At 37.5% G+C, this 26,182-nt stretch overlaps 1 protein-coding gene across 4 annotated transcripts in view; it reads right to left on the reverse strand.

Moving 5' to 3' along the window:
* Nucleotides 1-26,182, reverse strand: part of RBMS1 (RNA binding motif single stranded interacting protein 1) — a 258,018-nt gene that overhangs the window by 127,601 nt on the left and 104,235 nt on the right. For 2 of the 4 annotated variants that reach the window (XM_069079675.1, XM_069079676.1), the window contains exon 2: nucleotides 1,064-1,239. In XM_069079675.1, coding sequence (XP_068935776.1) covers nucleotides 1,064-1,239 — 176 coding nt within the window. Of the gene's footprint in view, nucleotides 1-1,063; nucleotides 1,240-3,311; nucleotides 3,378-26,182 lie in introns of those variants that run through there. The other 2 variants (XM_069079674.1, XM_069079677.1) reach the window with 2 other exon arrangements.

Consider the following 26,182-nt stretch of genomic DNA (forward strand, 5'->3'; position numbering starts at 1 on the left):
TATCTCTTACTTGAAAATATTAGCAAAGAAAATATTTATTTTATATATCTCCCCCAAATGTACACATGCCTATATAGCTGGATGCACACATAACCATAAGGCTCAGTATGGGGACATATGGGTTTCAATTGCCTAAAGGATGAAAGGAAACAAACTATAGCAATAAAGCAGAAGGGACACTAAAAAGAAGTTCATCCAATCATGCCCATCAGTAGAATGAAGTGTTTTACTTAAGCTATGATGGTATGAGATGGGGATGGACTTCTTGATGTGAATGGAAGGAAAGAGCTAGAGGAGATGGAATGGGGGAGTGAAAAGTTGACTGGATTTAGAGTCTGGGGACCTAGGTTTAAATCCCAACTGAGCCACTTATTGCCAGTGCAGCTTTGAACAAACTGCCCAGCCTTTCTGGATTTCTGTTTCCTTATCTGTAAAATAACTGTGTCACTTCCAACCCTAACTCTACAATTCCTTTGAACCTCACATAAGATGAAAGTTTGCCCAGTGAGGTGCTGAAGCCAAAAATGAAAATGCTATATTTGCATTTTCTTCATTCCAACATTAAAAAAAAAAACCTTTAAAGAAGTTGCTCCAAACAAACAAGCTTTTCCATTGTAATAAACCCATTTTATTAGTACAAAATACCATAGTCTCAAATACTAGGGGCACCTGGATGAACAGAGCCAGGAGCCAGGAAAAATCTGAGTTCAAATTTAGCCTCAAATACTTACTAGCTGTATGATCCTAGGCAAGTCACTTAAGCTTGTTTGCCTCAGTTTCCTTATCTGTAAAACGAGCTGGAGAAGGAATTGGCAAACCATTACAGATTCTTAACCAAGAAAACCCTAAATGGGGTCATGAAGAGTTGGACACAACCACGACAGCTAAACAACAACAGAAGTATCAAATACTAATCGAAATAACAGAGACAATGGCTAAAAATATGGTGTCTTTTTGTTATGATGTGCTTGTAGTATCCACATCCAACCTACAGCAAACGTCTTTCATCATATACTTTCTATTTTTATCATGATCTCCAAAATATTTAAAAGCAAACACTTACGGTTGACAAAGTTTCACCAGGTCCTGATCTGTGGTATTGGGAGGCAGTCCTCTGATATAAAGATTTGTTTTGCTTAGTTGATCCCACCCTGAGCTGCTACTGTTGCTACTGTTGTTATTACTGCTGGTGGTACTGGGACTGGGAGGAGCCATTGGGTGGGCTGGCACAATAGACTGCTGGAAAATTAAGAAGTAGCATGTTAGAACCTAGTAAATAAAAATTAGAAGAAAATTGTAGCAATGATCACAGTGAAGATACAAGGGCCATTTAAATTCTATCTTCAAGAGTTTTATCACCCTTTAAATACAGGTATACTTTAACTTTTAAAAAATCATGATGTGGCGATCTGGATGTACACACTTTAACCAAAGGACTACTCACTTCACAGAATTATTCACTGTAAGAAACCTCTAAATAGCAAGTTTCTTTAAAGTCTTTAAACGTGACTCAACTATAAAATATTTATACATATTTTTAGGAACTCATTTATTATATAATGTGATATCTGTGTATATTGAAACTCAGATTTAATTTACTTGTATGATGCTAAAATACAATTAAAAAATAAGATTCCTTTTTAACTTTTCAAGTGACTATGCAATGAAAAAAATTTAAAAGTACATCGAAAAGCAGATGATTTAGGCATAATTTTGAAGCTGTTCATTTTAACAGGCGGTCAATTTCCACCACCACAAAGGATCCATCTAGTTCTATGGCAGGAATACAACATCATTCAGACATCTGGAGACAGTTCACAGTTCTGCTAACTTTCTACATCCCACTCCCCTCACCCCCTCAAATCTGGCTAAACTTGTGAAATGCATCTTGTGAGAACTTTGTTGTAGTTGGCAACAAGCCTGGGCCTCTCTCTCGGAGACAAACACAACTATTACGAAGAACAAAGCCCAGGACCCAATGCAGTTTTACACTCAGCAGGCACCCAGGAAGAATGTCTGAAATTGTCCACATTCCAAACCTTCTCTGGACTGTATTGCTGGCAAGGTCTACTGACCCTGGGCTGCTCTGAAGAATTTTAAGGAAGTCCTAAGCAGTTTATGCTGCATACACATGTGTGCAACCCTAAATCTCAAGTTAATTAGCAAAAAATACTAGTGGTTTCATACTAGGATAGAATACAAAAGACCTGAGAGTTCAGCTCCTCATTCAGACACCTACTTGCTGCATGTCCCTGGACAAGTCACTTAACCTCTGTCTGAATCAGTTTCTTCATCCATAAAATGCATATTATAAAAACATCTACTTCCCAGAACTGGATCTGAGGATCAAATGAGATAATATTTCAAAAGTGCTTTGAAAACTTTAAAGTACTTTATGTTAGCTAGTGGTAGTAACAGCAGCAGCAGCAGGTACTATAAATAACTTACTAAAAAATATATAAGACACATATAACTTTCATTTTGTGGAGCAAACCAAACAACCAAAACAATAACAACAACAAAAAACAAACCTTGCGGGAAAAATAATCTTGCTTAGTCTGACTTTATGCCACATATTTATTTATGTTGTCTGTGTTCTACTCAACTGTTTACTATAGACTTCTTGGTCTATGTTAACAGTTTCTTCTAAGTGTTCTGCTCACTCCACCCTCATCCTCGGTCTACAACATCCTGATCCATCAGAATACTCCATTCCTTGAGTTATCCATAGTTGAGTATTCCTTTTCACCATTCAATCTGGTCCTACATTATCTAATTCCTTCTTTCTACCTCTAAGGGAATCTTCTTTCTATAGTCATAATACTTCATCTGTAAATGAGGGAATTGGGCTAAACAGCCTCTTAGGTGCTTTCTGGATTCCATGTAAGTATTTTCTTAAAGGGGGTAATGATAACTTAATTCAACAAGCATTTATTATATAACTTCTATATGACAGGTATCATGTGAGAGGTAAAGTGGAGAGTCACCTGAAGTGCCAGGAAAAGGTAGGTTTAAGTCTTGACTCAGACACATACTACCAGTGTGACCTTGAGAAAGTCACTTACCTTCTTAGGTCTCCCAGCAAATTTAAGATTATGAAATGTAGGACAGATGTCAAATGGCTCTAAACAAACAGACTCAAAGAGAAAGTTGGTTCCAGTGCTAGATGCATGAAATACAGACGAAAAGGAGATGGTCCAGGTTCCAGGGATCTTGTATAATAATGAGGAATATACATTCACAGCTAAGTAAGCATAATGTATTCACAAAGTAATCTGGTGTAGGAAGAGTGAAGGGAGAACACTACTAACCTGGAAGGGGTTGGGCATTAGGGAGGCTTTGTGTGAGGTGACATTTGAATAGAATCTTGGAAAAAGCTGGGGATACAAAAAGACAAAAGGTGAAAAGGAAGAACATTACAGGCACGAGGATGGGAGGGACCTGTGCAAAAGGCAGGGAAGAGGTGGAGGAAATGAGCATCTATTAAGTGCCTACTATATGCCAGCCACTGTGCTAAGTGTTTTACAAATGTCATCTCATTTGATCCTCACAATGCTGAGGTTGGTGCCATTATTATCCCCATTCCACAGCTAAGGAAAATGAGGTAGACAGAGGTTATATGACTTGTACAGGGTCATAGAGCTAGTAAGTATCTGAGGCTGGGTTTGAACTCAGGTCTTCCTGTCTCTGAGGCCCAGCACTTTATCCACTGACCCACTGAGCTACCTCAAGAGATGTATGAAATGATGGAATCGCATATATATATATAGGATCAATAAGTAGACTGGTTTAGCCTAAATCCAGAGTGTATTCACAGGGAAGTAACATGAAACCTCTCTACAAAGATGTATGAATGTCAAACTGTGAAGGCCAAAGGCAGAAGTTACTATTTTAACCTAGATGTAACAAGGGGCCACTGACACTTCCTGAAGACATTTACAAATCATTTCAAAGATCACAAAGTCTTCTCCTCAAAACAATCCCATGACATACATGGACCCAGTCAAAGCAGCTATATGATTTTCTCCATCTTTGTTCTGAAGCATCTGTATATTAGTGAAGGCCATGAATGATGTAAGTGATTCAAGGCTACAGCTTGGCAGGACCTACCTGACAATAGCGTAAAGGCCCCAGGGGTTCAAGAGAGAACAATATAGAGTTGAATTGGTTCAACAAGTAGTCAAGATAGGGAAAAGAGGAAAGAGTAGCAGGAGCCAGTCAATAAACATTTATTATTAAACACCTACATTGTACCAGGCACTATACTAAGCACTGTGGACACAAATATCATATTTGTATGAGGCTGAATGAGACTTAAAAACAGAGGGGGAAGAAATAGGGATGGTGTACCCAGAAATAGGGAAGGGATGAAGGGGCCTGATGGAGAAGTCAGAGATGTCCCAGAGTAGTGTAATGCAGCAGGTGAACATTGAGAAGTTTTGAGCTGGGCTAACGAAGGGGAGGGAACTGAGAGGTCAAGGGACTGGAGGACATAGTGCAGACAATAAATAATGTAATCAATTTATAAAGACAGTCTATTTTAGCTGAAAACTGAAGTCAGCACTTTAGAAACGTGTGATTTAAAATAAAAAGGCAAAACCACACAAGTTTTAATGGAAACATTTACAATTCTTTAGCAACAAGATCACAACTTCATCAAACTCTGAACAATTTAAGTTTATGATTGGAGACACTGTGTCTCAGAGGGCAATGAAACCTAGCCTTTGTAACAAGTTAGTATACATCCCACAAAATGGATGATATATTGGCTCTATCCAAAATGTATGTCTTATTCTACACCTCTAGTTTATTACCTGTCTTAAGAGGTATGAAAAATGTTTCATCCTCAATACTCTGAAATCATGTCTGGTGACTGTATTAATTGATCAGAGTTCTTAAGTCTTTCAAAGATATGTGTGTGTGTCTGTGTATAGGGGGTGGGGGAAGGAGAGATATTTCAGTCATTATATGTAACTTGTTCTGATTCTTCTCCATTCTTACAGGTTTTTCCAGGTTTATCTGAATCTGTTCTTTCATCATTTCTAATGACACAATTCCATTGCATCCACAGAGCACAATTTGTGGAGCCATTTCCCAACTGATGGCTAACCTGTGAGTTCCCAGTTATTTGCTGCAACAAAAAGCGCTTCTATGTGTATTTTTGTACACAAGGGTTCTTTTCCTCTTTGAGACATACACCTCATGGTGATATCTCTGGGTCAAAGGACAGGTTAATTTAGTGATTAGAAAGGTAGAGCTTCATATTGATTTCCAGAATGGTTACACTAATTCACAGCTCCATTTGACCTCCCATATTCCCTCCTGCATCTGTGAATTTCCCAGTCATCTTTGTCAATCTGATAGAAGTCAGCCATTTTAGTTTGCATTACCTGATTATTTGACATATGTTTTTCATATAGTTATTGTTAGTTTAATTTTCTTTTTTTGAGAACTGCCTTCTCAAAGAAGTTCACATTCTTTGACCTTGTATTTGTACCTTGTATCTTGATTTTGCTCTTCTTCTGTATTTGAATAAGTTCTTTATATTTTAGATATCAGCTCTCTATCAGATAAATTTACTATAAAGATTTTCTTCCACTCACTACCAGCTAAGTGTTTCCCTATGATTTTAGATGCTTTTCATATGCTCAAAAACCTTTGCAATAAAAATTACAATTTTGTGTAATCAAAATTGTCTAATTTTCTATGAAACTCTCTATCCCTCAGACCAATGATAAGCAATTACTATCCCTTCAATTATATAGGTCTGTCTTTTATTTCACTTTACTTCTAATACAAAAATAAATTGGTTTTATTCAAATTAAACAAACAACATTTGGGCATAGAATTTACTCATGGTTATTTCTGACCAAAGCATTTATTCCATATCAAATGGGACAGTATATAGAATATGTTTCATATACCTAAAAGCTCTATATAAATGTTATTTTTGTATTTTGCAAACCCTAAAACTCTATGTTGTTATTAATAAAAAGAATATATAGTGTTAGGACCATTCATTATAGTTACAGTCTTTTATCTTCTTCCCCATACCATTCTTGGGAATTCCAATAGAATTTGAGGACTTTACTCTTTTAACTTTCCTAGTTTAAGTTTTCATTGTGTATACCATCCTTCAAGATAACAGGACTATTTTCTTCCAAATCAGCAGGAGACCCCTCCACTTAGCACCCCAGGCATTTCCTCTACCCAGAAGCAAAGAAAGTATTCATAATAGTCACAGTTAGGATTCCAAAGGAATGGGGACCTGCTGTCTGGATATTAATAAATAATACCTCCATGACCACACATCTGTATAGCTCTTTATACATCTCAGTGACTCTTTCACTGCATTCCAAAATCTATTAAACTAAAGAATACAAAGAAATTATACAATTAATAATTAAATATAGCACTGTAGTAGGTGCTTAAAATACTTGGTTTTTTTAACAATTGAAAAAAATCAATATAATTCTCCTTGAGAACCTTTCAGCCTTAGACTATTTTAACTGAAAACAAATGAAGTTTTTAAAAACTAAAGTAAAAGAAAGACAATTTCTCCAAACTGCTTAGCTTAAAATTTTGTTCCCTTTGGAGCCAAGATGGCGGAGTAGAAGCACGACCTTCCCGTGGCTCCGGCTTCCACCCTCCCCAATCCATGTAAAAAGGGGACTCTAAACAAACTTTGGAGCTGCAGAACCCACAAAATGACACAGAGAAGCTAACCTCCCACTGAGGACAGCCCGGCAGGCCGGCAGGAATCAGCCTGCGCAGCACTCTGGGAGCTGAGCCCAGCACCAAGAGGAGGCTTTAGCCCCAGGGCGGGCCTGACCAGCCGCCAGCCAGAGGGACTCCAGATCAGGAGCAGCTGTGGCTGTTTCCAGATTTATCAATACATAGATGCAAAGGACAAGGTGAGAGGCCAGTGCAGTCTGGACTTTGGGACCCAGGAAGTGGGAGTGCGTGGCTTTTACCCCCGGGGCGAGAAACTGCTGAGACGCCAGCACAGCCTGCCAGTACCACGTGGCGGCTTCAGCTCCTGACCTGCAGAGTGTAGGGGGACCAAGCACCAGTCTGAGGGGTCATCGCTCTTGCTTTAACCTGCTTGGATCTGGATTGCAGTCTAGGGTGGAGGTCCTGGGGTGTGTGTCCAGCTTGCCAGAGCGTGTGGAGACCTCAGAGAGGGCACCCATCTAATACCTCCGGCAGCTGAGAAAACCCCAGCGTTTGGGACGAAAACTCCCCTGTCTAGTGGCAGAGTCCTACTGTGGCAAAAAGCTCAAAAGTCAAATCATTGAGTGGCAAAATGAGCAGGCAAAGGAAACAAAGCAGACAGAAGATTCCAACATTACACTCCTATTTTGGGGATAAGAAGGAGCAAGGCATGGAACAGGAGGAAAACAGTGAAGTCAGAACTCCTGCACCAAAAGCTTCAAAGGAAAATACAATCTGGTTACAGGCCATAGAGGACCTTAAGAAGCAGATAAGAGAAGTGGAGGAAAAATTGGGAAGAGAAATGAGAACAATGCAAGAAAATTATGAAATGAGAGTCAACATCCTGACTGAAGAAAATAATACCTTAAAAAACAGACTGACTCAAATGGCAAAGGAGGCTCAAAAAGGCAATGAAGAGAAGAATGCCTTAAAAAGTCGAATTTGCCAGATGGAAAAAGAATCTCAAAAGCTCAATGAGGAGAATCATGGCTTCAGAATTAGATTGGAGCAAATGGAGGCTAATGACTTTATGAGAAATCAAGATGCTGTTAAACAGATCCAAACAAATGAAAGAATAGAAGGCAATGTGAAATATCTCATGGGAAAAACCACTGACCTGGAAAATAGATCCAGGAGAGATAATTTAAAAATTATTGGACTGCCTGAGAGCCATGACCAAAGTAAGAGCCTGGAAAGCATCCTCCAGGAAATTCTCAAAGAAAACTGCCCTGATGTTTTAGAACGAGAGGGCAAAATAGAGGTCGAAAGAATCCACCGATCACCTCCTGAAAAAGATCCCAAAAAGAAAACTCCTAGGAATATTATAGCCAGGTTCCGGAATTCCCAGATTAAGGAGAGAATATTACAAGCAGCCAGGAAGAAACAATTTGAATATTGTGGAAACACAATCAGGATAACCCAGGATCTGGCAGCTTCTACACTGAGGGATCGAAGGGCCTGGAATGTGATATTCCGGAGGTCAAGGGAGCTGGGAATAAAACCAAGAGTCACCTACCCAGCAAAACTGAGTATCATGTTTCAGGGGAAAATATGGTCATTCAGTGGAATACAGGACTTTCAAGCATTCTTGCTGAAAAAACCAGAGTTGAATAGAAAATTTGACATTCAGATACAAGAAGCAAGAGAAGCATGAGAAGGTAAACAGGGAAAAGAAATCATAAGGAACTTATCAAAGTTGAACTATTTTTTTTTTAAGCAATCGGGGTTGAGTGGCTTGCTCGGGGTTGCACAGCCAGTTGTTGTTTCTGGGTGTGGTGCTGAGTTTCTAGGCCCGGATTTGATCCGGGTCATCCCGGCACTGGAGCCGGTGCTCTTGCTTGCTGAGCCACCTGGCCAAAGTTGAACTATTAACATTCCTACATGGAAAAACAATAATTGTAACCTATGAAACTTTTCTCAGTAGTTGAAGGGATTAGAAATATATATATATATATATATATGTGTGTATATATATATATATATGTCTTTATATGAGGGTATGCGGGCATATGAATACATATGTGAATGTGTGTATATACGTTTACAGGTATACATAGATAGAGGGCACGGGACCAATTTAACAGGAAGGGATGATACTTAAAAGGTGAAATTAAGAGGTGAGAGGAATATAATGAGAGGAACTGGGGAGAGACAGAGTGGGGCAAACTATCTCATACAGAAGAGGCAAGGGAAAATGGTTACAATGACGGGGAAGAATAGGAAGGCAAAAGGGAATAGGTCAACTTTATTCCTATTGAATCTGGCTTGAGAAGGGAGGGAAATACACACTAAATAGGGGATCTCACCCTCCAGGAGAATAGTGGGGGAAGGGGATGTGAAGGGTGATGATGGAAGGGAGGGCAGGCTGGGGGGGGGAGGGAAGTTGGAAGCACTCACTTCTGAAAAGGGACAGGATCAAAGTAGAGAATAGAACAAGTGGGAGGTGGGATAGGAGGGAGGGAAAAATAGTCAGTCTTTTACAATACATCTACTATGTTATTGTTTTGCATTAGCCACACATGTACAACCTATACTGAACTGCTTGTCCCCCCAGTGGGGGTGGTTGGCGAGGGGGGGGGGGAAGGGAATGAATCTGGAATTGAAAGTTTTAAAATCAAATATTCAAATATAAAAAAAAAAGAAAAAAAACTTTCTGTGGCAGTAAAGAACTGGAAACCAAATGAGTATTCACCAGCAGGAATAGGCTAAACAAAGTATAGCATATGAATGTACTGGAATAATATTGTACCATAAGATACAAAAGGACAGACTCACAACAACTTGGGAAGTCTGTATGATTAATTGATAGAGTAAAATGAACAGAACCAGGACAATTCATGACACTGCATGTTGTAAAGGAAAACATCCCTTATCAATGCAATAACCAATCACAGCTTTAGAAAACTGATGATGAAACATACTTCCTTTAGGTGCAGAATGAGTCACATTTTCAAATGTTCTCAATGTGTGAATTTGTTTTGCTTGATCATACTTATTCTAATCCAACAAATTTATTTGCTGGAGAGAGTTGTGAGAAGTAGTAGAAGGGTAGTAATAGAGATGCAAAAAGAAAAAAAAAGGAAAGCAAGAAAAGAACTTCCATGAAGCATCTAAAAATACACAGAAGAAAACAGAGGGAACTTTGGAAGGGGATACAGACAAGCAGGACTGTATTGATCCTACCATGTTAAATTTATTAAATACATCAAAACCCCCCCCAAAAAAAAATTTGTTCCCTTTGCTCTCTTTTTGTGGTAGCCCTTTAAGTGGAAGACAACAATTGGCAATGGAGTTGTGTTTAAGAAAGAAAGGAGAGGAAGAAGAGGAAGAGGAAGGGGAAGGGAAGTAAAGTAAGGCTCTGATGCAGGAAACAGAGAGGACAGCACAGGAAACTAATTGGTAAAAAGTAAGTTGCAAGTAGAAAATGAAGCATTAAGAGTTTTGCTATGGTTGAATGAATAAGGAAAATGACCTCACAGGCAGACAGAATCAAAGAATGTCACTGCTGGAAGGGATCAATGAGTCACTGTTTTGAAGTCATAAGTTACCCTCAGAGATCTAGTGTTACCCCATCACTTTACAAGTGAGAAAAAGCAAGGTGCCCTCCCCCCCCCAATCAAGTGACTTGACCACAACCATACTACTATTTAAATAATAGGGCTAGGTCTAGAATCCAGCTTTCCTGGCTCCCAGACTAGTGCTCTTTCTATTACAATATGCTATTCCCAGAAGCACCATATTGTAGTGGAAAACAACGAACATGGAGTCACAGAACCTGAGCCTGAATCCCCAGCTTACTATGACTGTTACTTATTCTTACACTACATGTATCACTCCACCTATTCAGGTCTGCTACCTCATCTTCTAGGCTAGATGACCTCTAATGCCTCTTAAGCTCTAGAACTAAGATCTATCAATCATTGTCTCCAGGTATTCCACCTGGTATAACACATATCCTATAGAAATGTTTTACTTTTACTTAGTGGCCCTTACAAGGTGCTGTGAAGTAGACTGGGTATTGACCTATGAGATTAAATATTAGAGTCTGAATGACTTGTTCAAGGTCACTCAGTACTGCTTTCTTAACAAGGTGGCTCTCCCTTTTTTACTTTCCTCATTGAGGCAAGAGTAATTATGGGGTTGGGCAAAACAAATCACATACTTTGAAGCAGAGGCTAGATTATATGATCACCACAAAACCCCTGAGCATTCAATATTAAGTGTTGAATCAGAGGTGTTTATGGAAAAAAGTTTTCAGAATCCAATTCATGCCAGATATTCAAAAAAGAGATTTGAAGAAATTAATGGTACACTGGGTAAGATCAATCAGTCAATCACAAGTGAAACTTGAGACTATCAAAAATTGGTCCCTAGCCTCTTGACAGGTCTGCTAGATGGCATAGTAGATAGAGTACTGGACTTAGAGTCAGAAAGATGCAAATTCAAATTCATCCTCAGACACTTATTAACTGTGTGAACCTGGGCAAGTCACAAACAACCCTATTTGCCTCACTTTCCTCATTGATAAAACGAACCGGAAAATAAAATAGCAAATCACTCTAGTATCTTTTCTAAGAAAATCTCAAATGGGGTCACAAGAAGTTGGACATGACTGAAACAATTCAACAACAAATTCTCTTGACTATTTATTATGCTGTTAATTCATCACTGAAGTATCTGCAAAGGTATCCTGATTAATTCAGTATTAGAGTACCAAGTAAATTAAGGAAAAAAAAAACAGATTTAAACACAGTAGGTGTTAAATAAATATTTTTGGGGTGGGTGAATTTCACACATTAGGCTGCACACTTTAAAAAAGACAACTTAACCCTAAAAATCAGCATTGTATAACAAATAATGCACTGGACTTGGAGTCAGGAAGATCTAGGTTCAAATACTAATTTAGACCCTGGGCAAGTCACTTAACCTTTTCCTGTGTCTCAATTTCCTCATTTGTAGAATGAGGGAGTTAGAGATCCCCTCAGTTTTAAATTTATTATTCTATCACCCAAAAGAACTAATCCTTATATATTGAGGTAGCTTTTCGGGGTGAGGGGGAGGGTATGGAGAGGGAAAGAACATGGGGAACATGAAATGTGATCTTCAAAGTAAGCTTTCTTCCAAAATCATCCCATGTAACTTTCTGACCTTAAACCTATTCCATCAAAGCATCTGAAAGCCTAAATTTAGGCTTCAATCTTTGCTCTCATATACATCAACATTTGTGAATCTGCTAACTGCAATTCAATAATATTTTATACGCAAGAATATTTATGAGGATCCAAAGGAGCTTATGAAAACACACATGTGGAAACACTCACCTAGACAGTCCTTGGTCACTGGCTGTTTTATTGTTTATTAACTTATCACTGAAACTTGTGCACAAGAATCAATAACCAATTCAATCTTTTCTTAGGCTGCAGAATATAGTGATAAAGGTCTTCCATTTGCTTTTCTTTCAGTTTGGGGGACTTCTTAGTTGGTCTACTCTATCACTGGACACAGAAGATCCTACTTCTTCTGCCTCTTACTAACTCTGTGACCTTAAGTGAGTAAAGTTCATGTCTCTCTGAACCTTAGTTTCCTTATATTGTAAAAATGACCTGGTTGTATTAAATGATCTTTAAGGATCTTTCCAGCTCTTAACATTTCTGTAATTTGTGTGGAAGAATACTGCACTGCTATTCACAACCAATCTAGCAATTTCCTTAGCTCATTTATATTTAAAATACTGGGTCTTATTATTTTTAGGTTACTTAAATGTAAATCTATTTCCAAGATACCTCAGAAAAATTTTTTTTAGTGAAGGGGAGAAAATATGTGGGTCTTCTTAAAAGTTCCTTATGGATTATCTGATCATATGACTACTTTTTAAGGCTCCCAATATGCCCACTATAACACACTTACACTTGAAGGATTTAGATCTAGAAGAGAACTTAAAAATCATCTAGTCTAACTCTCCCTTATTTTACAAATGGGGAAACTGAAGCAAAGAAAATGGAAGTCATAAATTAGTAAGAAAAAGAAATCAAGATTTGAATTTATGTCCCCAGCTCCAAGTCTTTCTGCTAAAGGATAACCAGATCCTTAGAAAAGACCTCATTCACTAACATCTGTCTATCAATAACTTTTTTAAAAATGCCAAGTTAAGTCCTGTATGATTTGAGTCATGACACTCCACTAGGAGGAACAATAAGTCTCCCTCTATAGCTCAAGCACAGGCTTATTTCTTCATCAAAAATTCAGTTATAGAACATTATCACAAAAAAGGTATAAAAATAATGATATAATGTCACAGGGAAGAACAAAATGAAGCTAGAACTACAACCACTGTTTTAAGAGACTGAACTAAAAATTCAAGAACATGTCAATGTTCCCAAAGATAAAGGATTAGCCTAAAGCAGCAGTTCTCAAAATGTGGTTTCAGGACTTCTGGAGATTCCAGAGAGACTTTTGGGAGGTCCATAAGGTCAGAATTATTTTCATAATAATATTAAGATGTCCATTTCTAAAACATAAATATCAAAAGGTATAACCCATATAAACAAAAGCTCTTGGGGGAGGGGTGGACTCCTCAATAATTTTGAAGAGCATAAAGGAGTCCCAACACCAAAATATTTTGAGAACCACTGACCTAAAGTACTGAAAATGTCATTACAGCCAAACTCACCTTAATTCAATCAGCTTAATTTCATTAGCTTAAGTGTCTTTTACCTTTAATCAGGACATTTTTACAATATTATATTACACATGCTTTTCACTTAGTGTCTGCATTCTTTATAAAGAGGCATGAAAGCCCCCCAAGTCTCTTACAAAGATAAAAGGAAAAAAGGGAAGGGAAGGAAAGGAAGAGGAGGGGAGGGAAGAGGAAAAGGGAAAAGATAAGGTAAGGGGAAGAGGGAGAGGAAGAGGGGCAGTAAAGGGGAGAGGGGATGAAGAGGGGGAAAAGAAAAGGGAGGGGAAGAGAAAAAAGACAAGGGAAAGGAAGTTTGAGGTGGGAAGAGAAGGGGGAAAGGAAGGTGAAAAGAAGGAGAAAGCAGAGGAGTGGTAAGGGAGGATGGGGCAGAGGAAGGGGGAAGGGAAAGGGAAGGAAAAGAGACTCACACTTGAATTACCATGTTATTTCTTCTAGTATTACAAGTCTTTTCTTGTTGTCAGAAGAGCCTTAAAAGAGTCTAATATTAATTTTGACAAAAACTTCAAATTTCACCGAATTTAGATGCCTAAATGATCCTAATGACTCTGAAAGCACAAATATAATACGCAGAAAATATTTTTCATTCCCTTTTTAATGCTGAACAGGAAATTTTCAGATCACTAGTATTCCTCCTAACTCAGATGTCTGCTGTGGATATAAGAAAGGAACTATTCTTTTAAGCTGAAACACACACACACACACACACACACACACACACTCTTCCTTAGGGAAGTGAAACACTGATTTAGTCCTGTGACTCTACAGGCAACTCAGAACACCTCTGCAATACTCAGAATTTCCTGCCCCAACCCCATATGAGGTTAGGACTCCAAGGTTGAGGACTTCCGTTCAGTTGTTTTTAAAATTCTAAGTGCAGTACATTTAATCAGTTCTCTAAAAATTTCTCGCAAGTAAGGAATTATTAGCTGTATGATTGTAGAGAACTGTTACGGAAATGACTGATTTGAAGAATGCTTTCTCCACATTAAATAATGATGATTACTGCTAATATTTTTTTTTAAATGCAATTGCTGGCTTTTATGTAGTGCTGTGGATTGGCCAAAATATTTTTTTCACAACCATCTGCTAAGGCAGGTGGTACCTGTTTATTATTGTCCCCATTTTATAGATGAGGAAATTAAGAATGATTTGGCTAAGTTCACACAGCCAAAAAAGTTGCAAAGTTGGAATTTGAATCCAGGCCCAGTCATTCCTCTTTTCATCATAACATTGCTGCAGTGAAGCAAAAATATTTGCAAAAAAGGTATTGAGGATTTTAATTACACAAAAATCCAAAAGATTATGTTCAAATTATGTTAATCTAGCTATATTCCTTAAATTATGAGTGTATTTTTTCTTGCATACAGAAGAACAAATGAAGGACTTTGTATAATTTAGATAAATTATCCACAGAAAGAAACTGCAATATAGCAAAGAATGAATATTTTAAATCTTACTGATGAGGAGGAAATAAAACTGGTCATCTTCTGGTAGCATTTACTGCACATCACAACCAAAAAAAATACAGTACTTAGAGAAAAACAGACCTCAGCAGTCTTATGGATATGGGGTGAGGGAGAGAAAAATCAACAATTTACCCCTTCATCAAGGTAGTATCACTTATCTTGTTTTTGATAGAAGAACAATTATGAAAAATTATAGAGAATTAAAAAAGGATAACAATGAGGTTCATTTTTTTTCCTCCATTCTACAAATGGGAAAAGAGGTCATGAAGGTGCGTAATCTTTAGGTAGCTGCAATGTGAGGAATTCCTGATTTATGGTACTTTGTCACCATCACCACCATCATCAGTATCATCACCATCATCAAGAATTTATAAAATAGTACTTGGATAATCTATAATGCCTCTGAAGCAGCAAGGATTTGCCCATATTAATTCAGCATTGGTCATGACTTGGTCAATAAAGAACCACAGCCTCTGGGCACAGGTTTCATCCCCTCCCCCCCACCCCACCTCCCCACTCCCAATCACTAAGGATTTGAAGTGTAGGTTTGAAATACTGGTAAGGAAGGTTATGACTCATAGTGGCTTCCCAGCATTCAAATGGCCCCCAGGCAGAAGGTGGAGACCTCAACAAAGGTTAGTACAACCTCTCTTTCCTCTTCTTACACTGGCATTTTAACATCACTCTAATTTCAAACCCTTCCCCCAACTTCAAACTATCCTCCTTAAATCTTTAAGCAAGAGACAGAGTAGTTTCCCCATAGGTTGTCAGAAATTTTAAAAGCAATTTGCAGGTTTGAACAAGAAGCACCTTATGGTATGGACAATTCCACTATTTTTCCAATGAACGATAGAATGTTATGTCACATCTTAGTCCAGCCCCTCATTTTGTAAAGAAAAGGAAACTGATTTTTTCAAGGTCGGAGAGCAAATAATTACTAGGTCCTGAACAAGAAGCCAGGTCTTTTGACTTCCATTCTAGAAGTCTTTATATCACACCACAAAATCATAGTTTGGGAGAGTGAATAGTTTCTGGGAAACATTACTATACTGTCATTTCAATTAAAATAAATATGGAGAAAAATAGGCAGGACTTTGTTATGAAAGATCTGGTATTAACAAACAGCCCTCTTATCCCTAGTGATACTCTCAATTAGAAATCGAATAAATTTAGAGATAAGCCTTTTAAACACAACAGAATAGGTATGTTGTATGCTTTATGTCAATGTCTATATACAAATTTTCAATATATAGAAACGCCAAGTGTGCACATATTATATATAGATGATACACACATGTACACATATACTTGGTATTTTAAAAGAATTCTCCCCTACAACATACTGGTATAACAAGTTAGTCATCCAACCTTTGCTTGGCGACCTTAAGTCAGAGACCTCATGAGATAGCCCATTTCACTTTGGTCTAGATTTAAGTGTTTGGATGCTTTTTTTTACATCAACTATGCCATCATCTTAAAGAGGCATTTTCTAACATGAAATTATTCTGTACTTAGTGTCAAGAGACCTGTGCTGACATTTTAATTCCAAACATTTACAAGTTTTGTGATCTTGGGGAAGTCACTAAATTTCTCTTAAACATAGTTTGCTCATCTACAAAATGGGGACATTAGTGTTAACACTATTCATCTGTTTTTCACTGAGAGGAAATGTTTCATATACTTTAAAGTGTTATATAAATGTGGGCCATTTCTATCATATACATCATTTATATCATATCATGTATTATGTCATACATATCATTTATATCATACACATCAATAAATCTATGCTTTCATGGGTGTTGCATGACATTCAGATATGTAGATCACAACTTAGTTTGAAAGTTCCTGAGACTTCATCTTCCCATCTAAAAAAGTTATTACTTGGTGACCAACATTCCAGCCATTACCTGTGTTAAACTTAGCTAAATTGACCCTCTGGACAGATATGATGCTTGTTGCCATTCTAGTACTAAAGTATTCCCAGCACAGGAGGGCCTGCCACAGTCAGTACTCCAGTAGTCTAACTTCTAAAAGGGCTTTCCTGATTCCTTAAGCTGTTAGAGCTCCCCATATCCCTGCATATTATGTCATATGTATCCTATATTTTCTTATCAATTAATATGTTGTATCCCTCAACTACCCTTACTAAAATATAAGCTTCTAAAAGGGAAGGACTGTTTCAATTTCACATAATAGTAACAACAACAATAATAGCATATATATATATATATATATATATATATACACAAAATTTTATATAAAAAAAGTGATTTCCCAATTTGGAGGGAAAGAGTGACTAAGTTGAAGGTAGACTTTAATGTGGCAGACAAATCTTTCATTTATTGTGAGCTCTTCAGGATATATTTTCAAAATCCAAAGTTTCATTGCTTATGCTTCCATACTCTTCTTGCTCCATTTTCCCCTTCATGACTATTCTTTCATTTTTATAGCCCCTTTTAAAGCTTTGTGCTTTTCCTTCCACTTTGATGTTCCAGCTCTCTTCCCCTTTAGAGCAAGAATTACAAGATATTAATGAAAACAGTGGAAATTTTTTTTCCTTTTAAATTTATTTATTTTTAGTTTAGAATGTGGAACATTCAGTTCCACAAGTTTTGGAGTTCCCAATTTCTCCCCCTCCTACTACCCCTCCCATGCAGCATACAATTTGATATAGGTTCTACATAAACTTTCACATTAAACATTAGTTAAGTTGTAAAGGATTGTAACTAATGGAATAAACAATGAGAATAAAGAAACAACAAAAAAAAAGAGAGAGAGCAAGTAGTTTGCTTCATTCTGCATTCAGACTCTATAATTCTTTCTCTGGATGTGGAGAGCCCTTTCCATCATGAATCTTTTGGAGTTGTCTTATAGCCTTGCATTGCTGGGAAGAACCTGGTCTATCCAAGTTAGTCATCACAGATACAATATTTCTATAACTGTGTACAATGTTTTCCTTGTTCTGCTCCCTCACTCAACATCAGTTTATATAAGTCTCTCCAGGTTATTATGAAGTCCATCTGCTCCTCATTTCTTATAACAAAACAATATTCCATTACATTCATATACCACAACTTGTTTAGCCATTCCTCAATTGAAGGGCATTCCCTTGACTTCCAATTCTTTGCCACCGCAGAAAGAACTGCTATAAATACTTTTGTACATACTGGTCCTCCTCCTACTTGTGTGAACTCTTTGGGACATGGTCAAAGGGTACGCACATTTTTATAACCCTTTGGGCATAATTCCAGATTGCTCTCCAGAATGGTTGGATCAGTTCACAACCTCACCAACAATGTGTTAGTGTTCCAATTTTCCCACATCTTCTTCAGTATTTATCATTTTCCTGTTGTGTCATGTCAGCCAATCTGACTGGTGAGATGTGGTACCTAAGAGTTGTTTTGATTTGCATTTCTCTAATCAGTAGTGATTTTGAACATTTTTTTATATGATTATAGATATTTTAAATTTCTTCCACTGAAAACAGGCAGTGGAAATATTAATCTACTTCTCTACCAACATCTGCTATGTGGCAATGTGTTGGGTTTGTCACAGGGTTAGACCATATGAGTGTTCTGCCTGTGGTAAGATCTAACTTGTTAAGTTTTCTTCAAAGGCTTTTTTTTAACTGGTAAATTCAATTGAGTATAAGATGGTCAAGTTAAAATATGATATAATTATATATGCTTTTCATATTCTTTTTTCATTATTCACTTTCAGAGCATCCATCTTGAAGCATATCACAAAATACTAGACTATAATGGAATCCCCTGCTAAAATCATTCATGCATTTAATAAATGTTAATTTAGCAACTAATATGTGTTAAGGCTGGGAGATAGAGAGGGCACGGGGGTGAGGAGGCATAGGAGAAGAGAAACAAAGACATGTTCATAAAATAACTATAAACAAATTAGAATATATATGCAGAGCAACATAAAGAAGGTGCTATGATTTCAACTTAAAAATATAGCTACAAGATGATAAAATCAGGGAATGTGTCATGGAGAATATATCTAAGATGGGCCTTCAAGAACAGTCTAGATTCCATATGGTAGAAAGTGGAAGGGCGTTCCAGGGATAAGAAACAGTGTGAGCAAAGACAAAGAGGCAGGAAAGCATGGGATGCACGGTGGAAATGTTGAGCAGTGTGGTTTAGCTAGAGGTATATAGTACAGGAAGGGATGAGGTAAGGCTGAAATTAGGGTGGAGGTAATAATACAAAATAAAACAGGTATGTAGAAACATGATCTAAATTGAAGATATTTTTATTGATGTCATTTCATCTGCTTTGTGCAACATAGAATAATACATAAACAATACATGGTTTGTAACATCTACAAAACAATAAATAAAACCGTGTGGCTAATTACAGTGATTTGTTGCATTGCTGATAATGTAGTGCATATGGTATCACCTGATACTTTAAAAGATTTTGCTTAAAATTCTTGTCTTTTCTAGTAACTTCAAGTAGACTTCAAGACATGTTCTCCCTAATGGTGTCATCTATTTACTTAGATGAAGACTTAGAATAACCAATTTTACTTGTATATCAGTTTAAGTATAGGTAAAATAAGGATGCATCAAAGATTTTTTCTTTTCTTATAATTTCTAGGATTTGGCTTTATCCTAAAGCTACACTATGAATGCTTATAATAATTCTATACTATTAGGTGAACTATGAAAAGTCCAGAAATTAATGACAGATTCTATTCTTTCCTGTTTTCCTGCTGTCTGACTAGTTAGCTATGTAATAATTTTCCTGCTTTAATTTCATTAAACATTCATCATGATTCTGTGGCTAGTGCTATAAAAGCAAACTTTCCCAAGTTTTTTATAGGGAGCTTGGTGGAGCAGTGTATACAGTTCTGAACCTGTAGTCAGGAAGACCTGAGCTCACATCCCAGCTTAGGTCCCTCAGTAAGCCATTTAAACCTTGCATCTACCTCAGCTCCCTTATCTGTAAAATGGGGATAATAACTGTACCTACTTCCCATGGTTCTTGTAAGGATAAAATGAGATATTTGCACAGTGCTTTGTAAACCATTAAGCATTGTGTAAATGCTAGTTATTGTTATTATTTCCAAATTGTTTTATCTTCTACTCATTAATATATTTAAACTCAACTTATGGATATTCAAAGACTTCATTGCTAATATTTAGCATTACATATAAGTATTTTCTTTTATTTTGTGGATATCTACCTACACAAAATTTTCTACTGACTTTAGTAGTCAATGAATCAACCCAGGAATACTTAGAAGTCTGGGAATGAAACCAAATCAAGCCCTGGCAAGGTTGATTCAGTTGTTCATCTTTTCTGAAGTAGATAAATTGACTTAAGCCTTTTCCTAAAGGCTGGCAAAATGTTGGACAGAACTTTGATATCTATATAAATTAGATGAAACCACATATTGTGAGGAACAGAAAGCTGACCTCAGGAACAAATCCAGAAGACCTGGGTTCAAATCCACCTTCTGACATAAATTGATTCATTGGCCAACTTCATTTCACAATGGACAATCTCACCTCTCAGTGTTTTGAGTGAATCATTAATGCTTTAATTTGTAGAGAAAGTGCCAATGTACTTTGGTAGAGGAAATTTTCTCCCCCCTCCATGAAATCATAGGTTTTGTTCCTATCCCTATAAATCAGACAGAGCTTGGGGACAGTCCCAAACTCCCAGATCAGTTTTCCTGGTTAAATCACGACAGAGTATTTGATATCTCTGAGGTCTCTTCTAGTTTATAACATTCAACTTATCAGCCACCTACTTGAAGCTCACTTGTTAAATAGGTAGTTAAAAGCTCACTTGTTAAATAGGTAGTTATTGAAATAAAATTGAATTACACATCATAAACACCATGAAAAGAATCAGGATTTTGTAAAATAATTTGCAAAGAAGTCTTTATAGGGGTGGAGCCAAGATGGCAGAGTAGAAGCAGGACCTACCCGCTGCTCCTGCTTCCACCTTCCCCAATCCATGTAAAAAGGGGACTCTGAAAAAACTTTGGAGCTGCAGAACCTACAAAATGACCCAGAGAAGCTAACCTCCCACTGAGGACAGTCCAGCAGGCCAGCAGGAACCAGCCAGCACAGTGTTCTGGGAGCCTAGCCCCACATCCAGGCTTTAGTCCCAGGGTGGGCCTGACCAGCAGCAGCCAGAGGGACTCCAGATCAGCAGCAGCTGTGGCCCTTTCCAGATTTATCAATACACAGATGTGAAGTACAAAGTGAGAGGTCAATGCAGTCTGGACTTTGGGACCAGTAAGTGGGAGTGCATGGCTTTTGCCCCCGGGGCAAGAAGCCACTAAGGCCAGCACAGCCAGCCAGTGCCATGTGGCAGCTTCAGCTCCTGGCCTGCAGAGAGTGTAGGGAGACCAAGCACCAGTCTGAGGGGTAATCACTCTTGCTTTAACCTGGTTGGATCTGGATTGCAGTCTAGGGTGGAGGTCCTGGGGTGTATGTCCAGCTTGCCAGAGCATGTGGAGACCTTAGAGAGGGTACCCATCTAATACCTCCGGCAACTGAGAAAACCCCAGCGTTTGGGACGAAAGCTCTCCTGTCTGGTGGCAGAGAACTACTGCGGCAAAAAGCCCAGGGGTCAAGTGACTGAGGGGAGACATGACCAGGCAAAGGAAACAAAGCAGACAGAAGATTCCAACATTACACTACTATTTTGGGGACAAAAAGGAGCAAAGCATGGAACAGGAGGAAGACAGTGAAGTCAGAACTCCTGCACCAAAAGCTTCAAAGGAAAATACGAGCTGGTTACAAGCCATAGAGGACCTTAAGAAGCAGATAAGAGAAGTGGAGGAAAAATTGGGAAGAGAAATGAGAACAATGCAAGAAAATTTTGAAATGACACACTTTAAAAAACAGACTGACTCAAATGGCAAAAGAAGCTCAAAAAGGCAATGAGGAGAAGAATGCCTTAAAAAGTCGAATTTGCCAGATGGAAAAAGAATCTCAAAAGCTCAATGAGGAGAATCATGGCTTCAGAATTAGACTGGAGCAAATGGAAGCTAATGACTTTATGAGAAATCAAGATGCTGTTAAACAGATCCAAACAAATGAAAGAATAGAAGGCAACGTGAAATATCTCATGGGGAAAACCACTGACCTGGAAAATAGATCCAGGAGAGATAATTTAAAACTTATTGGACTACCTGAAAGCCATGATCAAAGTAAGAACCTAGAAATCATGCTCCAGGAAGTTCTCAAAGAAAACTGCCCTGATGTTTTAGAATCAGAGGGCAAAACAGAGGTTGAAAGAATCCACCGATCACCTCCTGAAAAAGATCCCAAAAAGAAAACTCCTAGGAATATTATAGCCAGGTTCTGGAATTCCCAGATTAAGGAGAGAATATTACAAGCAGCCAGGAAGAAACAATTTGAATATTGTGGAAACACAATCAGGATAACCCAGGATCTGGCAGCTTCTACACTGAGGGATCAAAGGGCTTAGAATATGATATTCTGGAGGTCAAAAGAGCTGGGAATAAAACCAAGAGTCACCTACCTACCCAGCAAAACTGAGTATCATGTTCCAGGGGAAAATATAGTCATACAGCGGAATAGAGGACTTTCAAGCATTCTTGCTGAAAAACCCAGAGTTGAATAGAAAATTTGACATTCAGATACAAGAAGAATGAGAAGGTAAACAGGGAAAAGAAATCATAAGGAACTTATCAAAGTTGAACTATTAACATTCCTACGTGGAAAAACAATAATTGTAACTTATGAAACTTTTCTCAGTAGTTGAAGGGAATAGAAATGTATATGTATGTATATGTATATGTATGTATATACATATACATATGTCTATATATGAGGGTATATGGGCATATGAATACATTTGTGAATGTGTGTATATATGTTTATAGGTATACATAGAGGGCACAGGACCAATTTAACAGGAAGGGATAATACTTGAAAGGTGAAATTAAGAGGTGAGAGAGGAATATAATGAGAGGAGATGGGGAGAGACAGAATGGAGTAGACTATCTCATATAGAAGAGGCAAGGGAAAATGGTTACAATGACGGGGAAGAATAGGAAGGCAAAAGGGAATGGGTCAACCTTATTCCCATTGAATTTGGCTTGAGGAGGGAATGACATACACACTAAATAGGGTATCTCACCCTACAGGAGAGTAGGGGGGGAAGGGGATTAGAGGGGGGATGATGGAAGGGAGGGCAGGCTGGGGGGGGGAGGGAAGTGGGAAGCACTCACTTTTGAAAAGGGACAGGATCAAAGTAGAGAATAGAACAAGTGGGAGGTGGGATAGGAGGGAGGGAAATATAGTTAGTCTTTTACAATATATCTACTATGTTATTGTTTGGCATTAGCTACACATGTACATCCTATACTGAACTGCTTATCTTCCCAGTAAGGGTGGGTGACAAGGGAGGAAGGGAATGAATCTGGAATTCAAAGTTTTAAAATCAAATATTAAAATATGTATGTGTATGTGTGTGTGTGTGTGTGTGTGTACTATTATCAATACTATTTTACATGTAATTGGGAAATAAGATATACAGGCACTGGGGCATGGAGATCCACTGGAAAAGTTGAAAGGGGTATGGGAGAAAATATGGGAGAGAACAGATTGGAGGAGGGGACATCCTGTGGGACTGCTATTTTGGAGGGGTGGGTAGGGGAAAAACGGAGAGAAAATTTGTAACTCAAAATCTGGCGGAAATGAATGATGTAAGTGAGAAGTTAATAAAGCATTAAAAAAAGTCTTTATAGCATAAAATAATTCTTACCGAATGCAATCATCTTTTACATTGTACTGTTAAACTCATTCTCAAGTTACCATTGCATCTCTACTAGCAAGAAGCAAAACATTTTGAAATTTTCTAAATAAAACTTCTTTCTTAAATAACACGAGTAAAGCATCGGGGAAGCTATTGCTAGCTAAAGCAAAGGCAGGAAACGATAGAAAAAAGGGAGAATAATATTACCAAACTTTGGTTTTCGTGTCATGCTTTGTTTTCTACGAGGTGATTTTAAAATAGTATCTTTGTATTGTTATTACATGAGGGCAGAATATTTTCATTTTCACTTAATCCAATAATTTAAGTGTCTTTTAATAGTGACTAGTACTCATACAAAGAGAATAGTATCAAATTTCTCTTCCCCATCCAACAGAACAGGCCATCTCACACAGAAACACCATTCTCTTATATACACATCACAATCACCATCACTAAAGGCAAAGATACATATTTTGGTACCCTTAGTCTTCCTGAGAAGCAACATCTCCCATCAATTGAAAACATTTTATCAGCAGCAGGCTCCTGCATGCACACCCCAAATCCTCAAACTTTTGTAATCTTGCTTCTTTTCCTACCATTCTGAGAAATGGATTACCTGAAGATCATTCATGAATTACTTGTCTTCCTTGATCACAAGCAACATGTGTATCTGTTGGTCACTCCCTTTTCTGTGATACTAATACAGCCAACTCTTCATCTCCTCTGCCCCAAATCCTGACCTCTTCTTCCCTCCCTCAATGAAACAAGAAAACCTCTGAGCCAAGAAACAAGCATTAAACCACAGCCAGAGAGGTTAGGATAGACTATTGCCCTCACAAATTTCGAAGGAACAACTGTTTATTTTTGGTGATTGTACCATTCTGGGTTGAATAACATCAATCAAAAGTATTTATTCAGTTTATTCATCTATTCAGTCTGCTACCATTCAGAAACTGAATAAGTGTTAGAAATACAAATAAAATGGACAATATAGCCCTTACTCTCAAGAAGTTTACATTCTTAACATCAGGAGATATTCACATAGCATACTGCCTATAGCCCATAGTATGTGTTTAATACCTATTTTTGAACAGACATTGGCATGCTTTGATAACCAATGAAGGATTTAAGAATTAATAAATAAAAAACGATTCAAAACTTTCACAAACCAGTCTGTCAAACTAGATAGAAGTTGATATAAAGAGACAGAATATAAGTCCCTTACAGGATTTATTAGTACTTTCTCCTTGTAGAGAAGCATAAACTTTTAAAACAGTATTTTCCCACTACCTTTCCTTCCCAAGGAATTTTAAATTTAAATCACTATTGTAACTATGAAGCATAGGGCAAAAAACCCCACCAAAATGACTTAATGACCCCAAGAAAATGTTGGAATTTAAAATAAAGAACAAGTAATGACAATTTCGGGCTTGGAAAATTAGGAAGGAAATGACTGACTTCCTTTTCTAAACTGTAGCGTTAAAGCTGAAGAATTTTCTCTGGGAGACTCCTTTAGCAAAGATGAGAATTCCAAGGAAACTCTGCCAAGTCTCACATTGCAGTCATTCCCTTATACATAATACAACATCAGAAAAGGTGTTTTTACTATCAAAACAGTGTTTATCACCATACCATTTGGAAGGGAATTTGGGTAAACAAACCAGAAAAAAAAAAAGAAAACAAATAAAACACACCGGTAGACTGATTTAATCCCAGAATCCCTAGAATTCCGTTTAGAAAGGACCTTCTTGGTTTCATTTAAAAAAAAAACAGGGTCTTACAATTAGAGGCAGGTTTTAGTTTATCAAATCTTGGTCATCTTATCTGGCTAGTCACACTAGCTCATTCACTTTCCTCAATAAATGCATACATGGCTGTATAAGTATATACATATGTATGTAAATATGCTTCTACATATCAGTAAGAATTGATTCAATTCATATAACATGTCAAAATTTCTAAAGTGCTTTTACAAACAATTTCATTTGATTCTCAGAAAAGCCTTGAAAGGTAAGTACTAGAGGTATTATTATCTTTATTTTACAGACAAAGAAAACTGAAGTTGGGAGACTTCTTATAATTGTTAAGTTATTTTGTCCTTGTCCAACTCTTCATGACCCCATCTGGGGCTTTCTTGGCAGAGATACTGGAGTGGTGCCATTTCCTTCTCTAGCTCATTTTATAAATGAAGAAACTGAGGCAAACAGGGTTAAGTGATTTGCCCAGGGCTACACAGTTAATGTCTGAGGCTGGATTGAACTCATGAAGATGAATCTTCCTGATTTCAAGCCCAGTGCTCTATCCACTGTTCCACCTAGTTGCCTACCTCAAACAATTACTAATTATTGAAGGCAGGATTGGAATTTGAATCTTTCTTGAACCCAAGTCCAACTCTACCCTGCTACTTAAGAGTGCTATTCATATTTACCTGCCCCTCCTCTCAATCTAGTATTCATGGTGTAGGACAATGTAGTAGCATACATATGTGTGTCAATATAGGTTTCAACTTGTCCAGTGCTATTTAAATGTTTGTTTTTTTAAAA

The sequence above is a fragment of the Petaurus breviceps genome, unplaced genomic scaffold (genome assembly GCF_028583685.1).
Source record: "Petaurus breviceps papuanus isolate PSGF00001 unplaced genomic scaffold, PetGlider_PUasm1.0 91133, whole genome shotgun sequence".
Taxonomy (NCBI): Eukaryota; Metazoa; Chordata; class Mammalia; order Diprotodontia; family Petauridae; genus Petaurus; species Petaurus breviceps.